General features: G+C 45.1%; 1 protein-coding gene across 1 annotated transcript in view; it reads left to right on the forward strand.

Moving 5' to 3' along the window:
* The window catches only part of CACNA2D4 (calcium voltage-gated channel auxiliary subunit alpha2delta 4), a gene marked incomplete at its 5' end in the record, with an annotated part of 112,334 nt that overhangs the window by 32,258 nt on the left and 62,764 nt on the right, over positions 1-17,312 (forward strand). The window contains 10 exons of the mRNA XM_084498726.1: positions 6-139; positions 2,762-2,839; positions 3,929-4,009; positions 6,119-6,193; positions 7,607-7,693; positions 11,027-11,098; positions 14,722-14,783; positions 15,273-15,340; positions 15,477-15,522; positions 17,004-17,101. Of these exons, the coding sequence (XP_084354852.1) occupies positions 6-139; positions 2,762-2,839; positions 3,929-4,009; positions 6,119-6,193; positions 7,607-7,693; positions 11,027-11,098; positions 14,722-14,783; positions 15,273-15,340; positions 15,477-15,522; positions 17,004-17,101 (801 nt within the window). The remainder of the gene's footprint in view (positions 1-5; positions 140-2,761; positions 2,840-3,928; positions 4,010-6,118; positions 6,194-7,606; positions 7,694-11,026; positions 11,099-14,721; positions 14,784-15,272; positions 15,341-15,476; positions 15,523-17,003; positions 17,102-17,312) is intronic.

Raw genomic sequence — 17,312 nt, forward strand, 5'->3', positions numbered from 1 at the left:
TGAAGGCTACTACACTCAGATCTCCACACTGGCAGACGTCCAGGAGAACGTGATGGAGTACCTGCACGTGCTCAGCCGTCCCATGGTCATCAACCACGACCATGACATTATTTGGACCGAGGCCTACATGGACAGTGCGGTAAGAACCCACAGCACAAGTCTGTAGTCAGCAAACAGGAGGGCCTATGAGCCAAACTGGCAAAGGTGTTAGGCATTCAGCTAGTATAATAGGCATATAACTTGCTCCAGCTTCCCATCTCAATGTCTTATGTGTGTCAGAACCTAAATGAAGTCCTGACATTTACGTAAAACCAGGAGCTGGTTGATTGATAGAAATTACTGGTCTCTGGCTGTGCTGAGACAGGCAATATTTCTCTTCTGCTTGCTCCTGGAGATGAGATATGTGTAGGCTCAGGTCTGGACCTGCAGTGACCCAGGAACCCAGGACTAATCACACAGACACAGCATGACTTAAGCAGTGCTCCTGCAAAAGGTGGCTAACCTTCTAAAGGATTATTCACACAAAGGACTATTTACAGCTCAGGATATGGGTCACAGAGATGTATTTCCCTCAGCCCAGCAGCTAACTGCACAGTGCCGGTCAGAGATAAGGTCCCAGTTTATCACTCCCTCATTCCTTGGGCTAGCAGGATGCAAGGTCACCCCCTGTAGAGCCCCTGTGTAAAGGGCACATGCTGCCTCCTAGGAGGGAAATGGGACCAGGGAGTCAGGGCTCCCAGTGCCCCTTGCCTGGCCTAAGGGAAGACTTCAGGCCTTGGGACCACAAACTAGTGCCATCGTGGTGTTTTATTGCCAAGGCAGCTTTGAAATTCAAAGAAACAATGGGAAGGACAAAGGAGATCATCACTGAAGGTGCTTTCCCCTACACTTCCCCAGATAGAAGGTGCTCCTCAATCTTCATCTCCATCCATTTTTACACTGCAGAAATGTATACTGGCATCTTCGCCACAGACAGATTTCCATGTAATTGTGATAGAGCTGACCAGAAGTCAGGTTCCCCTACTCCAGAAACAAACCTTGACACTTTGTATGCTTTCCTAGGGGGGGGGAAATATTTTCAGGAGACTCTGGTGTGAAGAGGCTGCCCCCAACCTCTGTGCTGTGGCTGACCATTGGGGCTGCAGTCATGGCACACTGGCTCTGTGAGGGTGATGTGGGGTTGCCTTCTGCTGCAGGAGTGGTCCCAAGGAAGAGGTGGAACTTGGTGCCTGAGTGTGTTAAGCACAAGCTCCAGAAATGCTGCCAGCTCCCCAGCAAGTTTACTCCCGTAGTAAACATGCCATCCCTGGCACTGGTGTGGGGTGCTACATTTACCAAGGCAGCAGCAGGGATTTGTTTGTTGCACTTTTTTTGCTGCATTTCTTCTTGGCTTGGCTTGCCATTCTCTTCCTCCACTCCAACCTCCCCATCTTTGATTCATAACTCCATTCATGTACTCATTCGTCTGTTCATCCGTGTCTCTCACTAGCTGCCACAGTCCGAGGAGGTAACTGCTCCCCTGTGTCTTGTGAGCGTGCCATTCCCCTTGTGCCAGTCGGTGTGTTGGTGCAAGCGCTCACAGCCACAGCTGGCCTGTACATCGGGGGGCGGGGGGCTGCAGCTCTCAAGGAGCCCTCTTACACCAGCAAGAGGACAGGCAATGCTGGATGTACTGGAGAGCTGTGCTGTGGGTCCAAAGTAGGGGTGTCCGTGTTGTGCAGTAGCTTAGCTCACTGGATTTCTTCTTCCACGTGTCTGGTAAGTGCTGGACACAGTTACTTGTTGTGTGTTAGAAAGAGTGTGGCTGTGAACAGGAATTTTCCACTCAGAAGCATCCAGACCAATAACTCAAGATACCAGGCTCAAACCTCCATCAGGCAACTGCACAGATCATTGGCTGGCTGCTTTATGGCTCCTAGCATGCACACAAATGGAGGTAGAGGCCAGTTTACTCACTGCTTACTTGACCAAAGGAGAAATGTAAGGGAGATGCTACTGGCTTTGAGGAAATAAACCCTTTTTAGTGCTAGGCAGATCTGGGAGACTTCTGTGCATGTGTCTTGCCTGTTTTACCTCCTTTCTTGTGTGTTTTTAGAGCATCTGCAGTACTGGGAGCCTCTGCTACCCCACTGCATGTGCATGTCCTGTGTCTGCTGTAGAGACAGCTCACTGTGTTGTACCTGTTTGTATCATGATTTTGCCTCCGTCTTTCCTATGCTTAGATGCCTGAGTGACAAGTTTATATAAGCAGGCTGTGTGTATATTTGTGCCCTTTAAATATTTGCCTGTGCTGTTTCTCATTCGTGCTATTCATGTGTCTGCAATATAGAATATGCTGTTTGTGATTTTGCTCATATTTGTGTTGTTTTTCTTCATTCTGTGCTCCATGTGTTGGTGGTTTTTACACTTGTTGCATAAGCACCCATGTCTACACACCCATTACTGTCTCCTCCTCAGAACAGCTCTTTAATGTCTCCTGCTCATGGTGGGTATACGTGGTGCCACCATTTCTACAGGTTCTCAACACATTTCGCTGGCTTTCAGCCCATCCTCATCACCCCACATGAGCAAGCATCCATCCCACGAGCCTCTTGGATACAGAGTACTGAAAAGTGCTGCCATCTGTTTTCGGAGGGGCGTGGGAGGCGAGGAGGTGTCTGCTTGTACCCAACATCTGGGCTCCCTGGGAATTCCAGCGCCTCTCATTCGGGTTATCTGCCGTATTGCACCTGCTAACACACAGCTCCTTGTTCTGTGGCAGCTCTTTGCATCTCAGGCTCAAAGTCTGTTGCTCATGACAACGGTGGCTATGCCGGTCTTCAGCAAGAAGAATGAGACGGTGAGTGCAACATGGGCTTTGCTCTGCCTCCCGCCAGCAGAGCTGGAGGGCTGCAGCAGACCTTTGTTGGGTTTTAGAGCCAGCGCACCTCTGACAGACCACCTGGCCTTCAGGGACCATGGCAGACTTTGGACAGGATGTGCAGATGATAACTTGTCTGTTGAAATGATAGCCTGCCATTTCCTCTGAATGCTATTTCTTCCAAATACCTCTTAAATATGACACTTCTCCCTGTTTTTATCCCTTCCATTTTCAAACCCAGCCTAATTCACAGACCCATAAAGTTTCAGGCTGGAAGGGATCATTACCTTGTCTAGTCTGTACATTTTATTGCAGACCTCTACATTTCATATAGACAGTCCTTCATGAGCCCAATAACCTGTGTTTGGCAAAAGTGTCATTGAAGAAAGGCATCCAGCCTTGAGCTCTCCATTGTGGTTTCTCACTCCCTGTTAAAAACTGGTGTCCAAATTCCACTTTGAGTCTGGCTGGCTTCACTTTCCCATCATAATGACTTTCTCTGATGGATTAAAAACGCTATAGCCCTTGGTATTTTCTCCTGGGAAGCATCTTCTACACTGCAATACAGTCAAACCTGTCTTTCTTTTGATAAGATAAAAAGGTTGAAAAAATTTGGTGTCTTTGATAAGGGCATTTTGAAACCCTTTAGACAGTCTTTTCTGTACCATTTCTAGCTTCTCAGCATCATTTTAAAATGGCATCTTCTACCTCACCATTGCTGTATGAGGAATAAAGTCTTCATCTAGGTCCTGTGAGCAATTGCTTGCTAAATTTCTTTGCATGCTTGCCTTGTCCTTTTTGTTATTTACACACACTGAATGCAGATTTTTGCCATCAAATCTTGTTGCCAGACATTTTATATTACTTCTGAATCGTTACCAAAAATGCAGACTAGTATTGGGTAGTAGAAATACTTCTCTCCACAAACAGTATGTTATTTGGCTTTGAATGAATGTGCATAAGCTTAGAGAGAACACAAGAAAGGTCAGTAGGAAGGCAACAGTGTGTGTTCAGGCAGAGCGCTACTGAAGTTTTGCTTCTGAAAATGGGTTTTCCTTTGTTTTCAAGAGATCTCACGGCATACTGCTGGGTGTGGTGGGCTCTGACGTGCCCCTGAGAGAGTTGTTAAAACTTGCTCCACGGTATAAGGTAAGACTGAGATAAGGCAATTTTATTGTACACAGCAAAGTCACTAGTCATTCTTCCACGGGCATGATTCTGAAAAATCATTCCTCCTCCTGTAGGAAGAAGTATGAGCATAAAGCAGGAGCAGTTGGATGTGGTGGTGCATGTAATACATATGAAATCATTCACCACTAGAAAGGCTTAGTCTGTTTCAGAAACACAAGGACTGGATGATCCAGTGGATTCACCACTGGTCACGGAGTCTTTGCACCGTTGTGGTCACCAGCTTGGATCCTTCAGAGATGATATGGATCTGATAGCCTGTCTCAGAAGAAGTAATATTTTATAGCCAGTTCCCAGTGGACAACAGCTGCCATACCAGCTGGCAAAAAATAAACAAGTTTCACTGTCAATATTCTTGGCAGAAAAACAGTACTGAATTCATTTCAGAGACCGAACAGTTCTGCCGTATCAGAAGGTCTTTTTCTCCACATCAGCATGAAGACTTCTTGGCAGGACAGCGTACAGGAGGTTGGCTCTCACTCATTGTTGCTGTACCTAGGCAGTGTATTTGCTGTCCAGAATTTAGTCCAACAGTTACTTGTAGCTCTGTAATCAATATATCTTAATATATATACATGTATGTTCATGTTCATCCATAGGAAAACACCCCAGAGATGCACTGTTTAGTTTGGTTTCTGCTGTTAGTTGTGTGCAGTGACCTTTTGCTCAATCTTTCTCCATACCAGGAGACCAAGCATATCTGAGGATTGCCAAAGTTATCAGGCAGTTTGAGCCATCATTTCAAGTTTTCAGTTTCTCTTAAATAACTGTTAGACAACAGCAACCAGTTAGGCAGTTGTCCAAAACCTGGTCACTAGAGACCTGCAGGACTGGAAGTGCTGTCAGAAGCTATGCATCTGCACGGTGCTTCCAGATCTGGATTCAGGATTTGCGGACTATTTGCATGTAGCTGCTGAAAATGGCCCTTCAGGCAACCCAGCAACCAAGAGCATCAGGGTGCAAGTGCTCAGCAGGCAAAAGCTAGCTGGTTTAGGTTTGGGGAAGTCTTGTCTAGGAGCTTCAATTCTTATACACGTTTATTTTCTGTAGAATACTAGTAATACCTTTTCATCTTCCTTCCCCTGTGTCACTCAAAAGCCATATGTCACAATAAGTTTTCTTCTGAGCCAAGAAGGGACACTGTCCTTTCCTCCAAGTAGTGCCATGGAAGAAGAGAAAATTATTTGAAGGATTTATTTACATCAGAGGCAGGACATGACTTCCCAGAAGCTCTTTCAGTTCCAGACCGGTTCATAAACCTCATATTCTCAGCTTGAATCCTTTGGCATATGTGCTACAAAGGACTGGTTCCAAAGCCCTTGAGAGCTCATACATTTATGATCCCACTTATTGGGCTGGGAAATTTCATCTTTAATAGGCCAACAAGGAAGTTTGCCATAGTCCTTGGATCCATTCTGCCACGCTGAGTTGAGCTCTATGTGATTGCAAAAAAAAAAAAAAAAAAAAAGTTTCATATAAAGTCCAGAGTTTTGATCTGGCATATGTGTGATATGTAATTCATTCCCTCCAAAAAAGTGCAGGCGGACTGTGAAAGACTTACCTCCCTGCTTCCCTGTTGTTATCCCTCCAGGATTGTTTCTATAGGAATATAAAGTTGCTACGTTTTTTTGAAGATAGAAAACTTCACCATTCTTTTTTTCCATGAGACACCTCATATTTTGGCAAGCACAGACTATCCATGGGTTTTCAGCAATTCAGGCTTTAGCTGGAATTTGTATTATGTATGGGTTTGATCTGAGTAATTGCTCTCATGGAAATCTCTTGGTGGTATTTGCTAAGGAGGCTGGTCAGGCTCTAAGAGGGTGTCTTTCCCTGCCTGTGTGCAGAGATGGGCTACCTGCCCATCCCTGTGTGCACCCGAGCACAGCCAGTCTTCTCCAAGCAGCCAGAAATGCAGGGATAAAAGGGTTGGGATGGAGCCTGTTTTCTGCTGGTCGATATCTTTAAAAAGAAAATCCTGTTGAATATTGATGGGGCCAGGGTATCAGCAGCAGCCACTACACAGCGGTGCTTCTAGCTAAAACAGAGCTAATTATTCTCTTCCTCCAGCTGGGTGTCCACGGCTACGCCTTTCTGAACACCAACAACGGCTACATCCTTTCTCACCCAGACCTCCGCCCTCTGGTACGTATAACAGTAAATTGGAAATCCTTGCTGACTTGGGAACACCAGCTTTCAGGGACGATCCTGATTTCTCATGTTTTATTGATATATGGGCCCTAGGAATATGAGGGCCAGAGAAATCAATGCCATATGCATAGGTGCATATTATGTATACACGTGTGTGAAGCAGGAGGTACCCTGCCTGTCTTCTCTGTATGTGGGTGGTGTATTTCTGGGCACTTGCTGTACTGTGGGCACATGTATATGTATGCATGCAAGGCTCCACTGGAAAACCAAATCACCTCACTCAGGCACATCTCCTACAGGAAGGTTCAGCATGGGTATCTCCCCACTAAAAGCTGCCCAGCAGCTGTAGCGTTGGAAATTTGGGGAATTTGAGGCTAGCAAGGTGGAGTAACACAAATCCTGGTAACATGGGATGTCAGAAACAAGTTAGGGACCAGTGTGCTGCAAATACTTAAGGCTCAGAGTGGACACAAGGATGTTTCTCCTTCATGGTGCCACCTGGAACTCCAGCCTGCACATATCTGCAAACACACTACGGGCTTTCTTACCCGGGCATGCAATACATTTTCTGTTTCATATACATGCCTGTCTGCACAAATCTCCATGCGCACAGCTTATAGGTGTTAATGTGGTTACTGGCAAGAGGAATTGCCACCACAAGGGCTTCACACCAGCTGTCTTCATAAAGGCAGCTTTGCACAGAGAGACCTCAGACTTGGGTAGTTACTTCACTATGTGAGGAGAACTTTCACATCATGTTGCCAGGATGAGGCAAAGCAAAGCTAGGCAAGGTCGTTGCTTTATCCTCCACCTGAAATTGGCCTCTCTTAGTCTACTTCACACCTTTTTCTTCACCAGTAAGATTAGAGGGAAATAGCTCTCTTCCATCAGTTAACCTGAGGTGAAAAGCCTACTTTTTTGTCAGCGAAGCTAAAGCTTAATTCCCATCAGGAAAGATCTCCTGCTGGTATTATAGTGTTAATGGGATTACACTCTTAGCTGTGGAGGAAAAAAAAATATTTCCTGGAGGTAAGCATATTGTACTGATCTATTTAGCTGAATATTCTCACAAACCAGGCTGTAGCTTTTACCTGCGAGTTCACCTATGTCCTGTCCCTTGCTCCTGAAACAACCTTTCCCACTTGAACTCTCCCAGCTTTGCACTGTTTGCATAAAGAGATATGTGGCATGGGACTGAGAAGGTACCTGCACCCAAACACTGCTTCCCAGTCAGAGAATAAATGAGACTGAAAAATGCGTATTTTTCAAATTAGAAATTAATACTAAGTTCTTAAAGGATTAGTTTAAAAAGTTATCTACCACTTACTGGGGTGGTTTTCCCTATTTTATCCTCTCTCTCTCTCTCTTTTTTTCTTTTCTTTTTTTTTTTTTTTTAATAAATGCCAGTATAAAGAAGGAAAGAAACTGAAGCCTAAGCCAAACTACAACAGTGTAGATCTCTCAGAAGTGGAATGGGAAGACCAGGATGAAATAGTGAGTATCAGGAAGTGAATTTAGACTTTTGTAGACCCTTCTTTCGGTTACTGTGTTGCCTGCATGGAATGAGGGTGAGGGAAAGGGCACTTCTGTTTTTTCTGTGCAGAACTGGCCCTTGACTAAGAGAGACTGGTAGTCTACAAGAGGACAAGAATGATGCTCACCTACAAAATGCTTGCCTTCCTTCTCTGTACACATTTTCCTTCCCATGGAACAAGCAGAGAAAGTGCTGGCAGGAGGAAAGAAGCAGTCAGAGGATGCTCCAGGGAGCTGGTCTGTCTGTACCTGGCCCACATGCCGGTGCTGGCAGCTGCACCTCTGCACATAGCTTAACACAAAGCCAAAATAGCTCAGGAGTATGGAGGCATCCCATGATGTTGCCCATCTGTGTAGTATGTGAGATAGAGCTGAAACCGCTCAACTAATGAGATCTGCAGCAAGAAAGAAAGTGCAGTTCCAAAAGAGACTAAGCTTTGCGGTCACTTCTGGTAATAGACAAAAAGCATAAGGAATATAAACACTTGAGAAAAACAGTTTTCCAGAAAACACCTTATTGCATATCTTTGGAAGCAGTGAAAACAATAGCAGACAGAGGGAAATGGCTAGAAAATCCCTTTTTTACTCTCTCAAGCAAAATTATTAAAAAGTAGTAAGCAAGAAACAGTGTGCACCCCAACAGCTGCATGTTGCAGTGTTTCAGAACTGGGTACCCAGATACAAAGAGAAGGCAGAAAGGTTCCTCTGTAGCTGGCTTTCTTTTACTCAGAAGAATTAGGAGAGAATAGATACTTAAGATGCTATGGTAAGAAATTAATTTGGAGTAAGATAGAATTAGCTGTGGGACACATGCTTCTGGATTACAGGGGAGACTGCTGAGATAAAGGGATCTGATGCTATAGATATCACATAAACAGGTGGGACAAGCAAAGTGTCCAGCAAGAGGATTACAGCAGCTACTGCTGCAAGCACAGGGCAAGCAGAAAGGGTCTCACCGGCAGAACTCAGCAAGTGGAAGGGTGGCAGACTGAGAAAGAAAACACAACGGGACTGTGTGTGAGACATGGAAAGTAAGACAAAAATAAGAGATTTTACATGCAGTGAACTTGACAGGTTATCTATGTCTTTTTCTGGGTTTACTAATGTCTCTGCCACTGAAGATGCTTTTAGAGATATTCCTCTCTACAGTTTGCTATTTTACAACAAAATTTATAAAAAAAAAAAAAAAAAAAAAAAAAAAAGCATTGATACCTGAATGCAGATATGATGCAGTGTAAGGTTTCTGCCCTTAGGCAATCAGAATAAAACTATCCAGAGTGAAAATATATATCAAAAGAGGCATACAGAACAAAGCCACTTTGTGTTCCTGTACTGCATCTTCCAGAAGAAAGAAAGGTTGCAGTCACTGATATCTGCAGTGTGACTTCAGCAAGTTGAGAGTCTCTCAAGATACACCCACTGCAGCAGAAAGATGCCAACGTTTCAACACTCAGATTTGCAGCTATGGTATTAGATCAATGACAGACTCAACATCAGTTGCAGTATAATCTCAGCAACACTGATAAGCAGCAAAATCAGACTGGAAAAATATGCCCAAGTGCTAATGATGTGTAATACAGCCAGCTGCTGAAAAGAAAAAGGGAGGGAACACAGCACTGTCTGTAAAACAGAAATTCATGTACAACAGTGCTATTTGCAGATGGGCAGCAAGGAAGTTTGGGGTTGCTTTTAAAGTTACACGGGGCTATTCTTAGCGTGAAGGGAACAGGGATTGTGGGGTCCTGCCCAGCAGTCTGGAAGCTACCACCCAAACAAGTTTCTGCAGCCTTGACAGAACATTTGAAGAAGAAATTAGCCTGCAAAGAAGTTGAGACTGAGTGGCCAAACACCTAGATGTTATGAGAGCTCCCAGGTAAACCGTATGTCTGTGCTGGTTTGAAACCACATGAGTAGACAGGGGAAAGGAGTCAGCAGCAAACAACCCCTCCATCCAAATTCGGCTACACATTTGTCAAAGTGAAGGCCGACCGCTGCCAGCAGTGTCCTGTGTAATGAGGACTGAGCATTACAGGGACTCCCAGACACCAGGACTGTGGCTGATTGAGTTCTCCATGCAGGAGAAGCTGTCGAGGAAGAAGCAGCGAGCCTGGGCTGTGCCACTGACCTACAGACACTGTCACCTCAGCACTGGGCACAGGCCTGGCGCTGGAGCTGAGGAGATCCAAGGAGATCTCATATCCACTGGTTTACTTCTCCACTGCCTCATGGGGCAAGGAAAGATGGCTGGCATTCAAGAAGATCTGGATGAAACAGCAATAACCAAACTAAACCCAGAACCCAGAGAAATTGCCGCAGGCTGTTCAGGCCAGAACAGAGCATGCCGTGGCTCTGGCAGGAGGTCAAACTCTCTTAGCAAGAAAGGAGTTACAGAACCAGGCCGTGTTTTGATTTCCAAGACATGGGCCTTGGAAAACACAGGCTTTATATTCTAGGTCTGTAAATAACCCACATCAAACAGCCATAATAAATAGAGCTGTGGCCTTGTAAAGCAACTGCAGTTGAGTCTGGCCAGCACCTGAATGGAAGCTTGTCTCTGGGAGTACGGAAGCAATTTGTGTGAATGAATAAGCTACTTCCCACCTTTTTTTCTATCCAGGCTGAAGCAATAGGCTGATATGCTCTGGCAGGCTGGACCTGAAGTCAAACCCTCTGCACTTATGGAAAAATTCCCTGGCTCTTTCTTGCAAGAGGCTGGGAGTCACTGTGAAAATTACATTTTGCCTTTGGAACCTGAATTGAATGAAGTGGTCTTCTCACTGCCTCCCTGGCTATCACACAGCCTTGCTTTGCTGTGTTAAACAGCTGCTTTGCTGAACTCAGAAGTGGTGCTGAATGCAGCCTATAATTTATAAATCAGTTTTAAAAGATGCCAAAGAGCTTTGTACTCGGTCTGGGGGAGCCAGCGGGTTTCTCAGGTGTCTCTTCTTTCAGGCTCTCGGAGCACGGTGCTAATGACTTGCTGGCTGCCAAATGGTGAAGTCTGAAATGTGGACTGTCAGTTTCATAGCTTCCAGGTCCTTTCCTTTAGCTCAAAAGACATATCAACAAGCTTTCAGCATAAGCCATTATTATTCCATGTTACCGACTGAACAAGGATCCTGACCACTGAGAACAGGTTTTCAGTTTAAAAGAAGCAAGAAAGCTGTGAAGAGAAAAAAAAATGACAGTCACTCTTTCCTGTCACAGCCCCTGTATATTAATGTCAAGCAGCTCTATTAATTCCTGTCCTGCTCTGCCTAGAGATGCTAATGTTGATCTCGTTCACCTCTGCAGCTGAGAACTGCCATGATCAATGGGGAAACGGGCTACCTCTCTATGGATGTGAAGGTCCCTGTGGATAAGGGGGTAAGAAATTATCAGGCTCGGGTCACGTGGAGGGAAGGGAGGGGAAATGGATGCTGAAGAACCATGAAGGATGTGGTTTTAATGCTCAGCATTTCAGAGTGTGAGGATTTTATTGTTTCACCGCATATATAACACATGTGCTAAAGGCATAAAATAGAACATCGTTAGAAGTGCTCTTTATACCTACCGGCATTCCGTGTGTGCAAAGGTGCTGGAAATGCCTCACAGCTCCCTACTCTGTCCAGGCAAAGCCAAAAAATCGTCTTGTACATTGTTTATAGGGCTGTGAAATGAATCGGAGATCTTCAAGAGTTTAGAGGAGGGGAAGACATGTTGAGCTGATCTAGACAGAAAGAGGTTTGGAGGCTTTTTTTCGACTCCCTTTCCTTACCCAAACGCACTCAAGAAAACAGTTCTTCACTCTGTCATTATGAGATTTTCTTTATCCAAGTCTGATATTAAATTTCTATGCAAATATTTACAAGCATCTTCTGAAAACTCCTAGTGAAATGGAGACTTCTGAAGGTTCCCTACCAGCTCTAATGTAGGGTTATACATCTTGCCTTGGAATCAGAGCAAAATGGACTTGTACATTTAGGTTCACTGCTACTTTTTCATTCGGGTTTATTTAATTCTCCCAAAGAATTTGGCTTCCATCATTTCCTCTTAGGAAGTATTCCAGAGTCCTGCAAGTTTAACTGCCCAGAAGTCTTCCAAATTTGAGGAAAATTTTCCATCTTTTGTAGACAGGCTTTTTTTCAGCCATCAGGCTGGCTGAGCTGCTCCCATGCAATTCCAATAAAGCGAGCACTCAGCCATTGCTGAGATTATGCTCTTTCCCAGTGAAGACACCCCTCTGTTTCCCCTGGATGGTTGTATGGCTAGACCTTATAACTAAATTATCTGTCTCTATTTTTGGTGTTTATAACTATCAACTGTCAATGGATTCGCCCTTCCCCAACAGCTGCATTTGAAATACTTACGTTTCAGTCCAATCAGTTCAGCAATTACTTCTATTCCCTTTGTCTCTTGTATCATTTCTTTTACACAAGTACCAGAGCTTCACTGAATTATTTGAGCACAGTTTCCCTGTTGCTCTGTAGAGAGCTTCGTTTCTCTGCAGTAGGATATTTCTGAACAGGAAGCCCCAAACTTCTTTTCTGCTCTCCCTTCAAATTTTTCGCCATCACACAGTTGACCCAGAATTACTGCCTCTGGTTCACAGAATCACAGAATGGCTTGGTTGGAAGGTATCTTAAAGATATCTGGTTCTGATCCCCCATCACCTAGTTCCAACCCCCCAGTTTCCATGTTTTTTAGCTATTTTTTCCAGTTGCCTTTTTTTTTTTTTTTTTTTTTTTTTTTTTTTTTAACCCAAATCTCACTTCTTTTTGTCCCATCTTTCTAATATTTTGGGTTGTTGGAACTTTTTCTCAGTACACAGAGAAACAGTGATTTATTTTATCTTACAGATCACTGTACATAAAGGCTCCTAAGATACAGTCTGTCTGTTCCTCTCAAGAGATCTTTTTCTCCTGATGCACTGTTGTTTACTGCTTCTTTCTGGCTACAGTACTGCAGTTGGTTCACTTCACATTTTATTTAAGTCCACATTAATTAAGTCTTTAGAATAAAATTTCATGAAAAGCTGCTTCAAGTGCTTTATATAAACCCAAATACATTGCATGTCCTTTATTCCCTTCATCCATTATCTTTGTTATGCTGTCAGAAAAGCAATCAGGGTTTTCCAGCAAGATCTATTCTTTGTAAGTCTAGATTGCTTATTGCTCTAACTTAACCTCTTTTCTCACCTTTTCTCTGTGCACCCTCAATAACATTCCTTCTGAGTCATCCAAAGGTGGCTTTTTAGTTCAGTATTTTAGGGATATCTTTCTGTTCCCCTACCCAGGAAAAAAAAAAAAAAAAAAAAAGTGGCCTTGGTAAGAGATATTACCTGTTTTAGTCTGCAAGCTTTATGAAGCATAATAGGAGACTGAAACTGAGCAAGTCACCATTTTACTATTATCTGAATACACGCAGAGCAGGGACACGAAGCAAAACGTAGCAATTCCCACCAGTGCTGTGGTAGCTGATGAAGCAGAGCAGCAGCCGAAACAAAGAAATTGCTGACAGAGCCTGCAAACAGAGAGGATGAGGCAGTCAGCAGAGAGAAGGGCTGAGTGAAGTGGATAGGAATTATTCTGTCAGCCACTTAAAAGAAATTCCACGGGTTGATCTCGGGGAGGTATTGAGAGCGGAGTGAGATACAGAAGGGAAAATAAGGTCCAAAGACAAAAGGGCAGTCATTGGAGAAATCTGGTGGCAAAACCTGCTTTTGTTTTCTGCTAGGGGACAAATGGTAGGCCTGTGGCAAACCAGTGATAAGGCCATTAGTCAGGAGTGATTGCCTCAAACAGCCACAATGCAGACACTTGACCTACATGTGGTGCAGTCCTGCCTGGCTGTCCTCGGCCCTGCTTGGCTCTGGGGTGTTCTGCTGCTCCCCCTTCCCATGGGTGAGCGGTGATGCCTACAGCTGTCCTGGGGAGGCTGTGCTTTCCCCGATCCTGCAGAAAGAGAGCTCTGCCTGCCTCCCACAAGCCTCAGTCCCTGCTGCGCCAGTTGTGTTGCAGTACGCACTTGCCATGCAGGGAGAAAGAAGGGAGAGAAGGGGCTGAGCTGCCTGCCACCTCCTCACCAAAAAATAACCCCATCTCCTTCCCCCATCTGCCATGTGCACTAACTCAGGGCACGCTGCGGAGCTGGCGCTGGCTTTGCCCTTTGTGCATCGCGCCTCTTCTGCAGCTGCACGGCCCGAGGAGGTACAGCTTTCCCCGGGGAACAGTGAGCTTTCTGTATTCACTCCCTGTCTCCCACACACATCCTCTCACCTCGTTTTCAGGCTGGGGCTGGGATTTTAAACATATTAGGGTTCATATACTGCCATAAGGGTTGAATAAAAATTTTCCAACAACTTTTCTCCTTTGGAAAAGAGTTCCACTGAAATCAACACTTTCCTACAGGAAAAGGCCAGTCTGGCAAGCAGCTGAGGTTCTGAAGCAGCTTTCAAAAATCTGAAATGTCTTGAGTTGAAATGTCAGTCTGAAACAAATATTTTTGTGTGAATCAAAATGTCTTGGATTTGAATCAGCACTTTTGTTTCATTCGAAAATGTAAATTGTTTCTTTTGCTGGTGTTGTTTTTTTAACAAAATTGGAATATGTTAATGTTTTGTCCCCGTTTGGCATGGAGGGAAGTGTCAGGAATCTCAGCATTTCCCACAGGAGTGACAAGAGCTGTCCCCAGCTGCCCACTGATGCAGTGGGTAGGGTGTCCGTCCTGCCTCTCCTCCCAGCTTACCTCTAGAGAAAAGAAAGGTTGAACTGGAGACCTAGATGGAAAGACAGGGTGGCTGCCTGGACCCTGAAAGTCACGAGTTGCTGGATATGCTGAATATCACATGTTCATCCCTGCCTCTGGACAGTCCTAGAGGGGTGCAAAGTGTTGGTGATGATCACCTGCTTCTGCTTAACCCTGGGGATGTGGATCCCAGGTCACCATCACCACTATGACCTTGGTCTGTCAGCTGGTCTCTCACTCTCTCATTCCTGCTCTCATTCCAGAAGCGAGTTCTCTTCCTCACCAATGATTATTTCTTCACGGACATCAGTGGCACACCCTTCAGGTGAGCATGGGCTCACACGTCACCAATACAATGCATCAGAAGCCTGCCATCAGGGGTGGGAGATTGGTCTTTAAAATGGTCATAAAACATAACTCATGAGTAGAGCAGTGTGAATAACTGATTGCTTTGTTCCCGTAATCCCATAAACTGAAAATGATAAAAAAATCTAGCTAAACTTTTTTTTTTTTTCACATCCAAAATGTTTTGAAATTGTCATAGATTTGATACATGTTATTGTTGATTTGAACTTTACATCTTTGGCCAAAAATGTTGTCACCAAAAACGTCTCACAGCCCTACAGACAGGTTCCTCAGCCTCCTGTGCTGCAGTCAGATCTCACTCGATCCTCTTTCGATGCTGTTCTTTTCTTTAATAGCTGTGGAGGGAATTAACACCTTTAGGGGTCATCACTGCAGGGAATGCAGTGTCGTGTTTTGGGATTACACCCCACCTTGCTGACAAGCCCTCTGTTTCTCCTCCTGCCTGCAGCCTGGGGGTCGTGCTGTCCAGGGGGCACGGGGAGTACATTCTGCTGGGGAACACTTCTGTGGAGGAAGGTAGGTGGCTCTGGAACGGCCCCGCTGTCCCAAAGGACAAGGTAGCTGCTCTGAAACTTACTGCTTCCCTTCTCCCTCCCAGCCTGTATCTCTGTCTGCTACCTAATTGAATACTCAGCGTATGATCTGATTTCAGGTTTGCACGACCTGCTCCAGCCAGACCTGTCTTTAGCGAATGAATGGTAAGTGGAGGAAATCGTGTCAAAGACGCTGGACTTTGTCATGAGCTTCTGGCAAAGTTCCCAGCAGCTTTGCTCGAGTTCACCACACTCCGTGGCCCAGAGGAAAAGCTGTGCTGTTCAGGGACTGCACCTGGAAAGAGCTGATGGCCTCAGGGTATGATAGCGGTGCCTCCAGAACTCAGTTCCATCTCTACCCTTGGGAGATCGCACCAAGGCCTGGGATGTCCCCAGCAGGAAACATCTCCTGAGATTTATTCTCAGTCTTCTGTACCCAAGCTCATTTTGTTCTTCCTTGCGTTGCCCTGATTTGTGCTACAAAACCCGCAGTATGTCAGACCTGTCAGTGCATTTTGTAGCAAGGTTAGCGAGACACTGAACCATGTTTTAAAATCCGAGCTTATTTTTGGTTGGCATTCCTCTGAACTGAGCCTAGACCTAATTTCTAGTGAACGTGGGGGTGATTTATGACCGCTGTTTCAAGAGCATGCATAATTTATGGTTTTGCTTGGTTTGGACATGAAACAGGGTAAAGCATGGCACTTTCCATTTATTGCTGTGAGGTTTGGGATTTTCATGAACCCAACATTCAGTTACACTCAGGCACATGAACCCAGCCTGTACCAAAGCCAAAATAACTATATTCTAGAAGCCCCACAGCCCTTCACACCTCTCATTACACTGTCAAGTTTCATAGGCAGAGCATTTGAGACACATGCAGTGACTTCTCCTTCTTCTACTCCTAGCTTGGGGTGTCAGCTTACCACATTTTACATATTCATTACTCTTCGGCCTTGCTCATAAATCATTCCTTTCAGTCCATTAATGAGATGTAATTCTCTCTCATAACCCCTTCCTCTCCCTTGTCCTGACAGTGAAGCAGTCAAAACTGAAGCAGGATTAGAAGGCTGGTTTATTTTATCATACAGAGACCCACACTTGAAAAACATTCTCCCATTTCTCCCCGAACTGTGTCCTACAGCTGTGTACCATTGGGAAAGCTTTTGCTGACACCATATCACACTGCAAGCTCATTCCTCATCTCACATGGCTTCTCTGCCTCCTTTTTTCCACTCCCAAATCAATGTTACTCACACTGCATGCAGCCCCCTGCTTTTCAGGTCTCTCCATCACGTTATTGTGTAGAGATACACAGGTACACACACTACTCGGTGTATAATATAAATGACCTTGCAGGAAGGATTTGGGACTGCTAACCACACTGCATTGTGAACTTCAGCTGGAGGACACACCAGCAGCCCTACTAAGTGCAGCAGTCACATTAATTATTGTTTGGTTTTATTGGTAGGGTTGACTCAGAGCCACATTGTTAGGCTTTGTGTGGCCGTGGCATGCAGCTACAGCAAAATCTTTGCAGCCCAAGCTTTCTCACTGTATTTTTGTTTGCAGTTGTTATTGTTGTGGAGCGTTTGTCTGACTGTGATTCTTTTTGCCCTTTGGGGCTTCTTCTCCCTCCCCACCAGGATTTACTGCATCACGGACATCGATCCCGACCACCGTAAGCTCAGCCAGCTGGAGGCTGTGATCCGTTTCCTCACAGGAGAGGAACCTGACCTAGAATGTGAGTCCTGGCCATCAGAAGGGCCCTGCTGGGGTTTTCTGTAACCTCACGGGCAAGCGGGGACTGTGAGAAACTGATTGGTGTCAGACTGAGCTCCCCTGGCAGCTGCTCCCACAGGCAGGGCTGAACTCTAGCCCAGCTGAATTCACAGGTGGAAATGAGCTGAGTGAGGATCCACCTCCTTGTCTCCAGCAGAGGATTTTTTTTTTTA

Source organism: Aythya ferina, assembly GCF_964211825.1.
Source record: "Aythya ferina genome assembly, chromosome: 1".
NCBI classification, from domain to species: domain Eukaryota; kingdom Metazoa; phylum Chordata; class Aves; order Anseriformes; family Anatidae; genus Aythya; species Aythya ferina.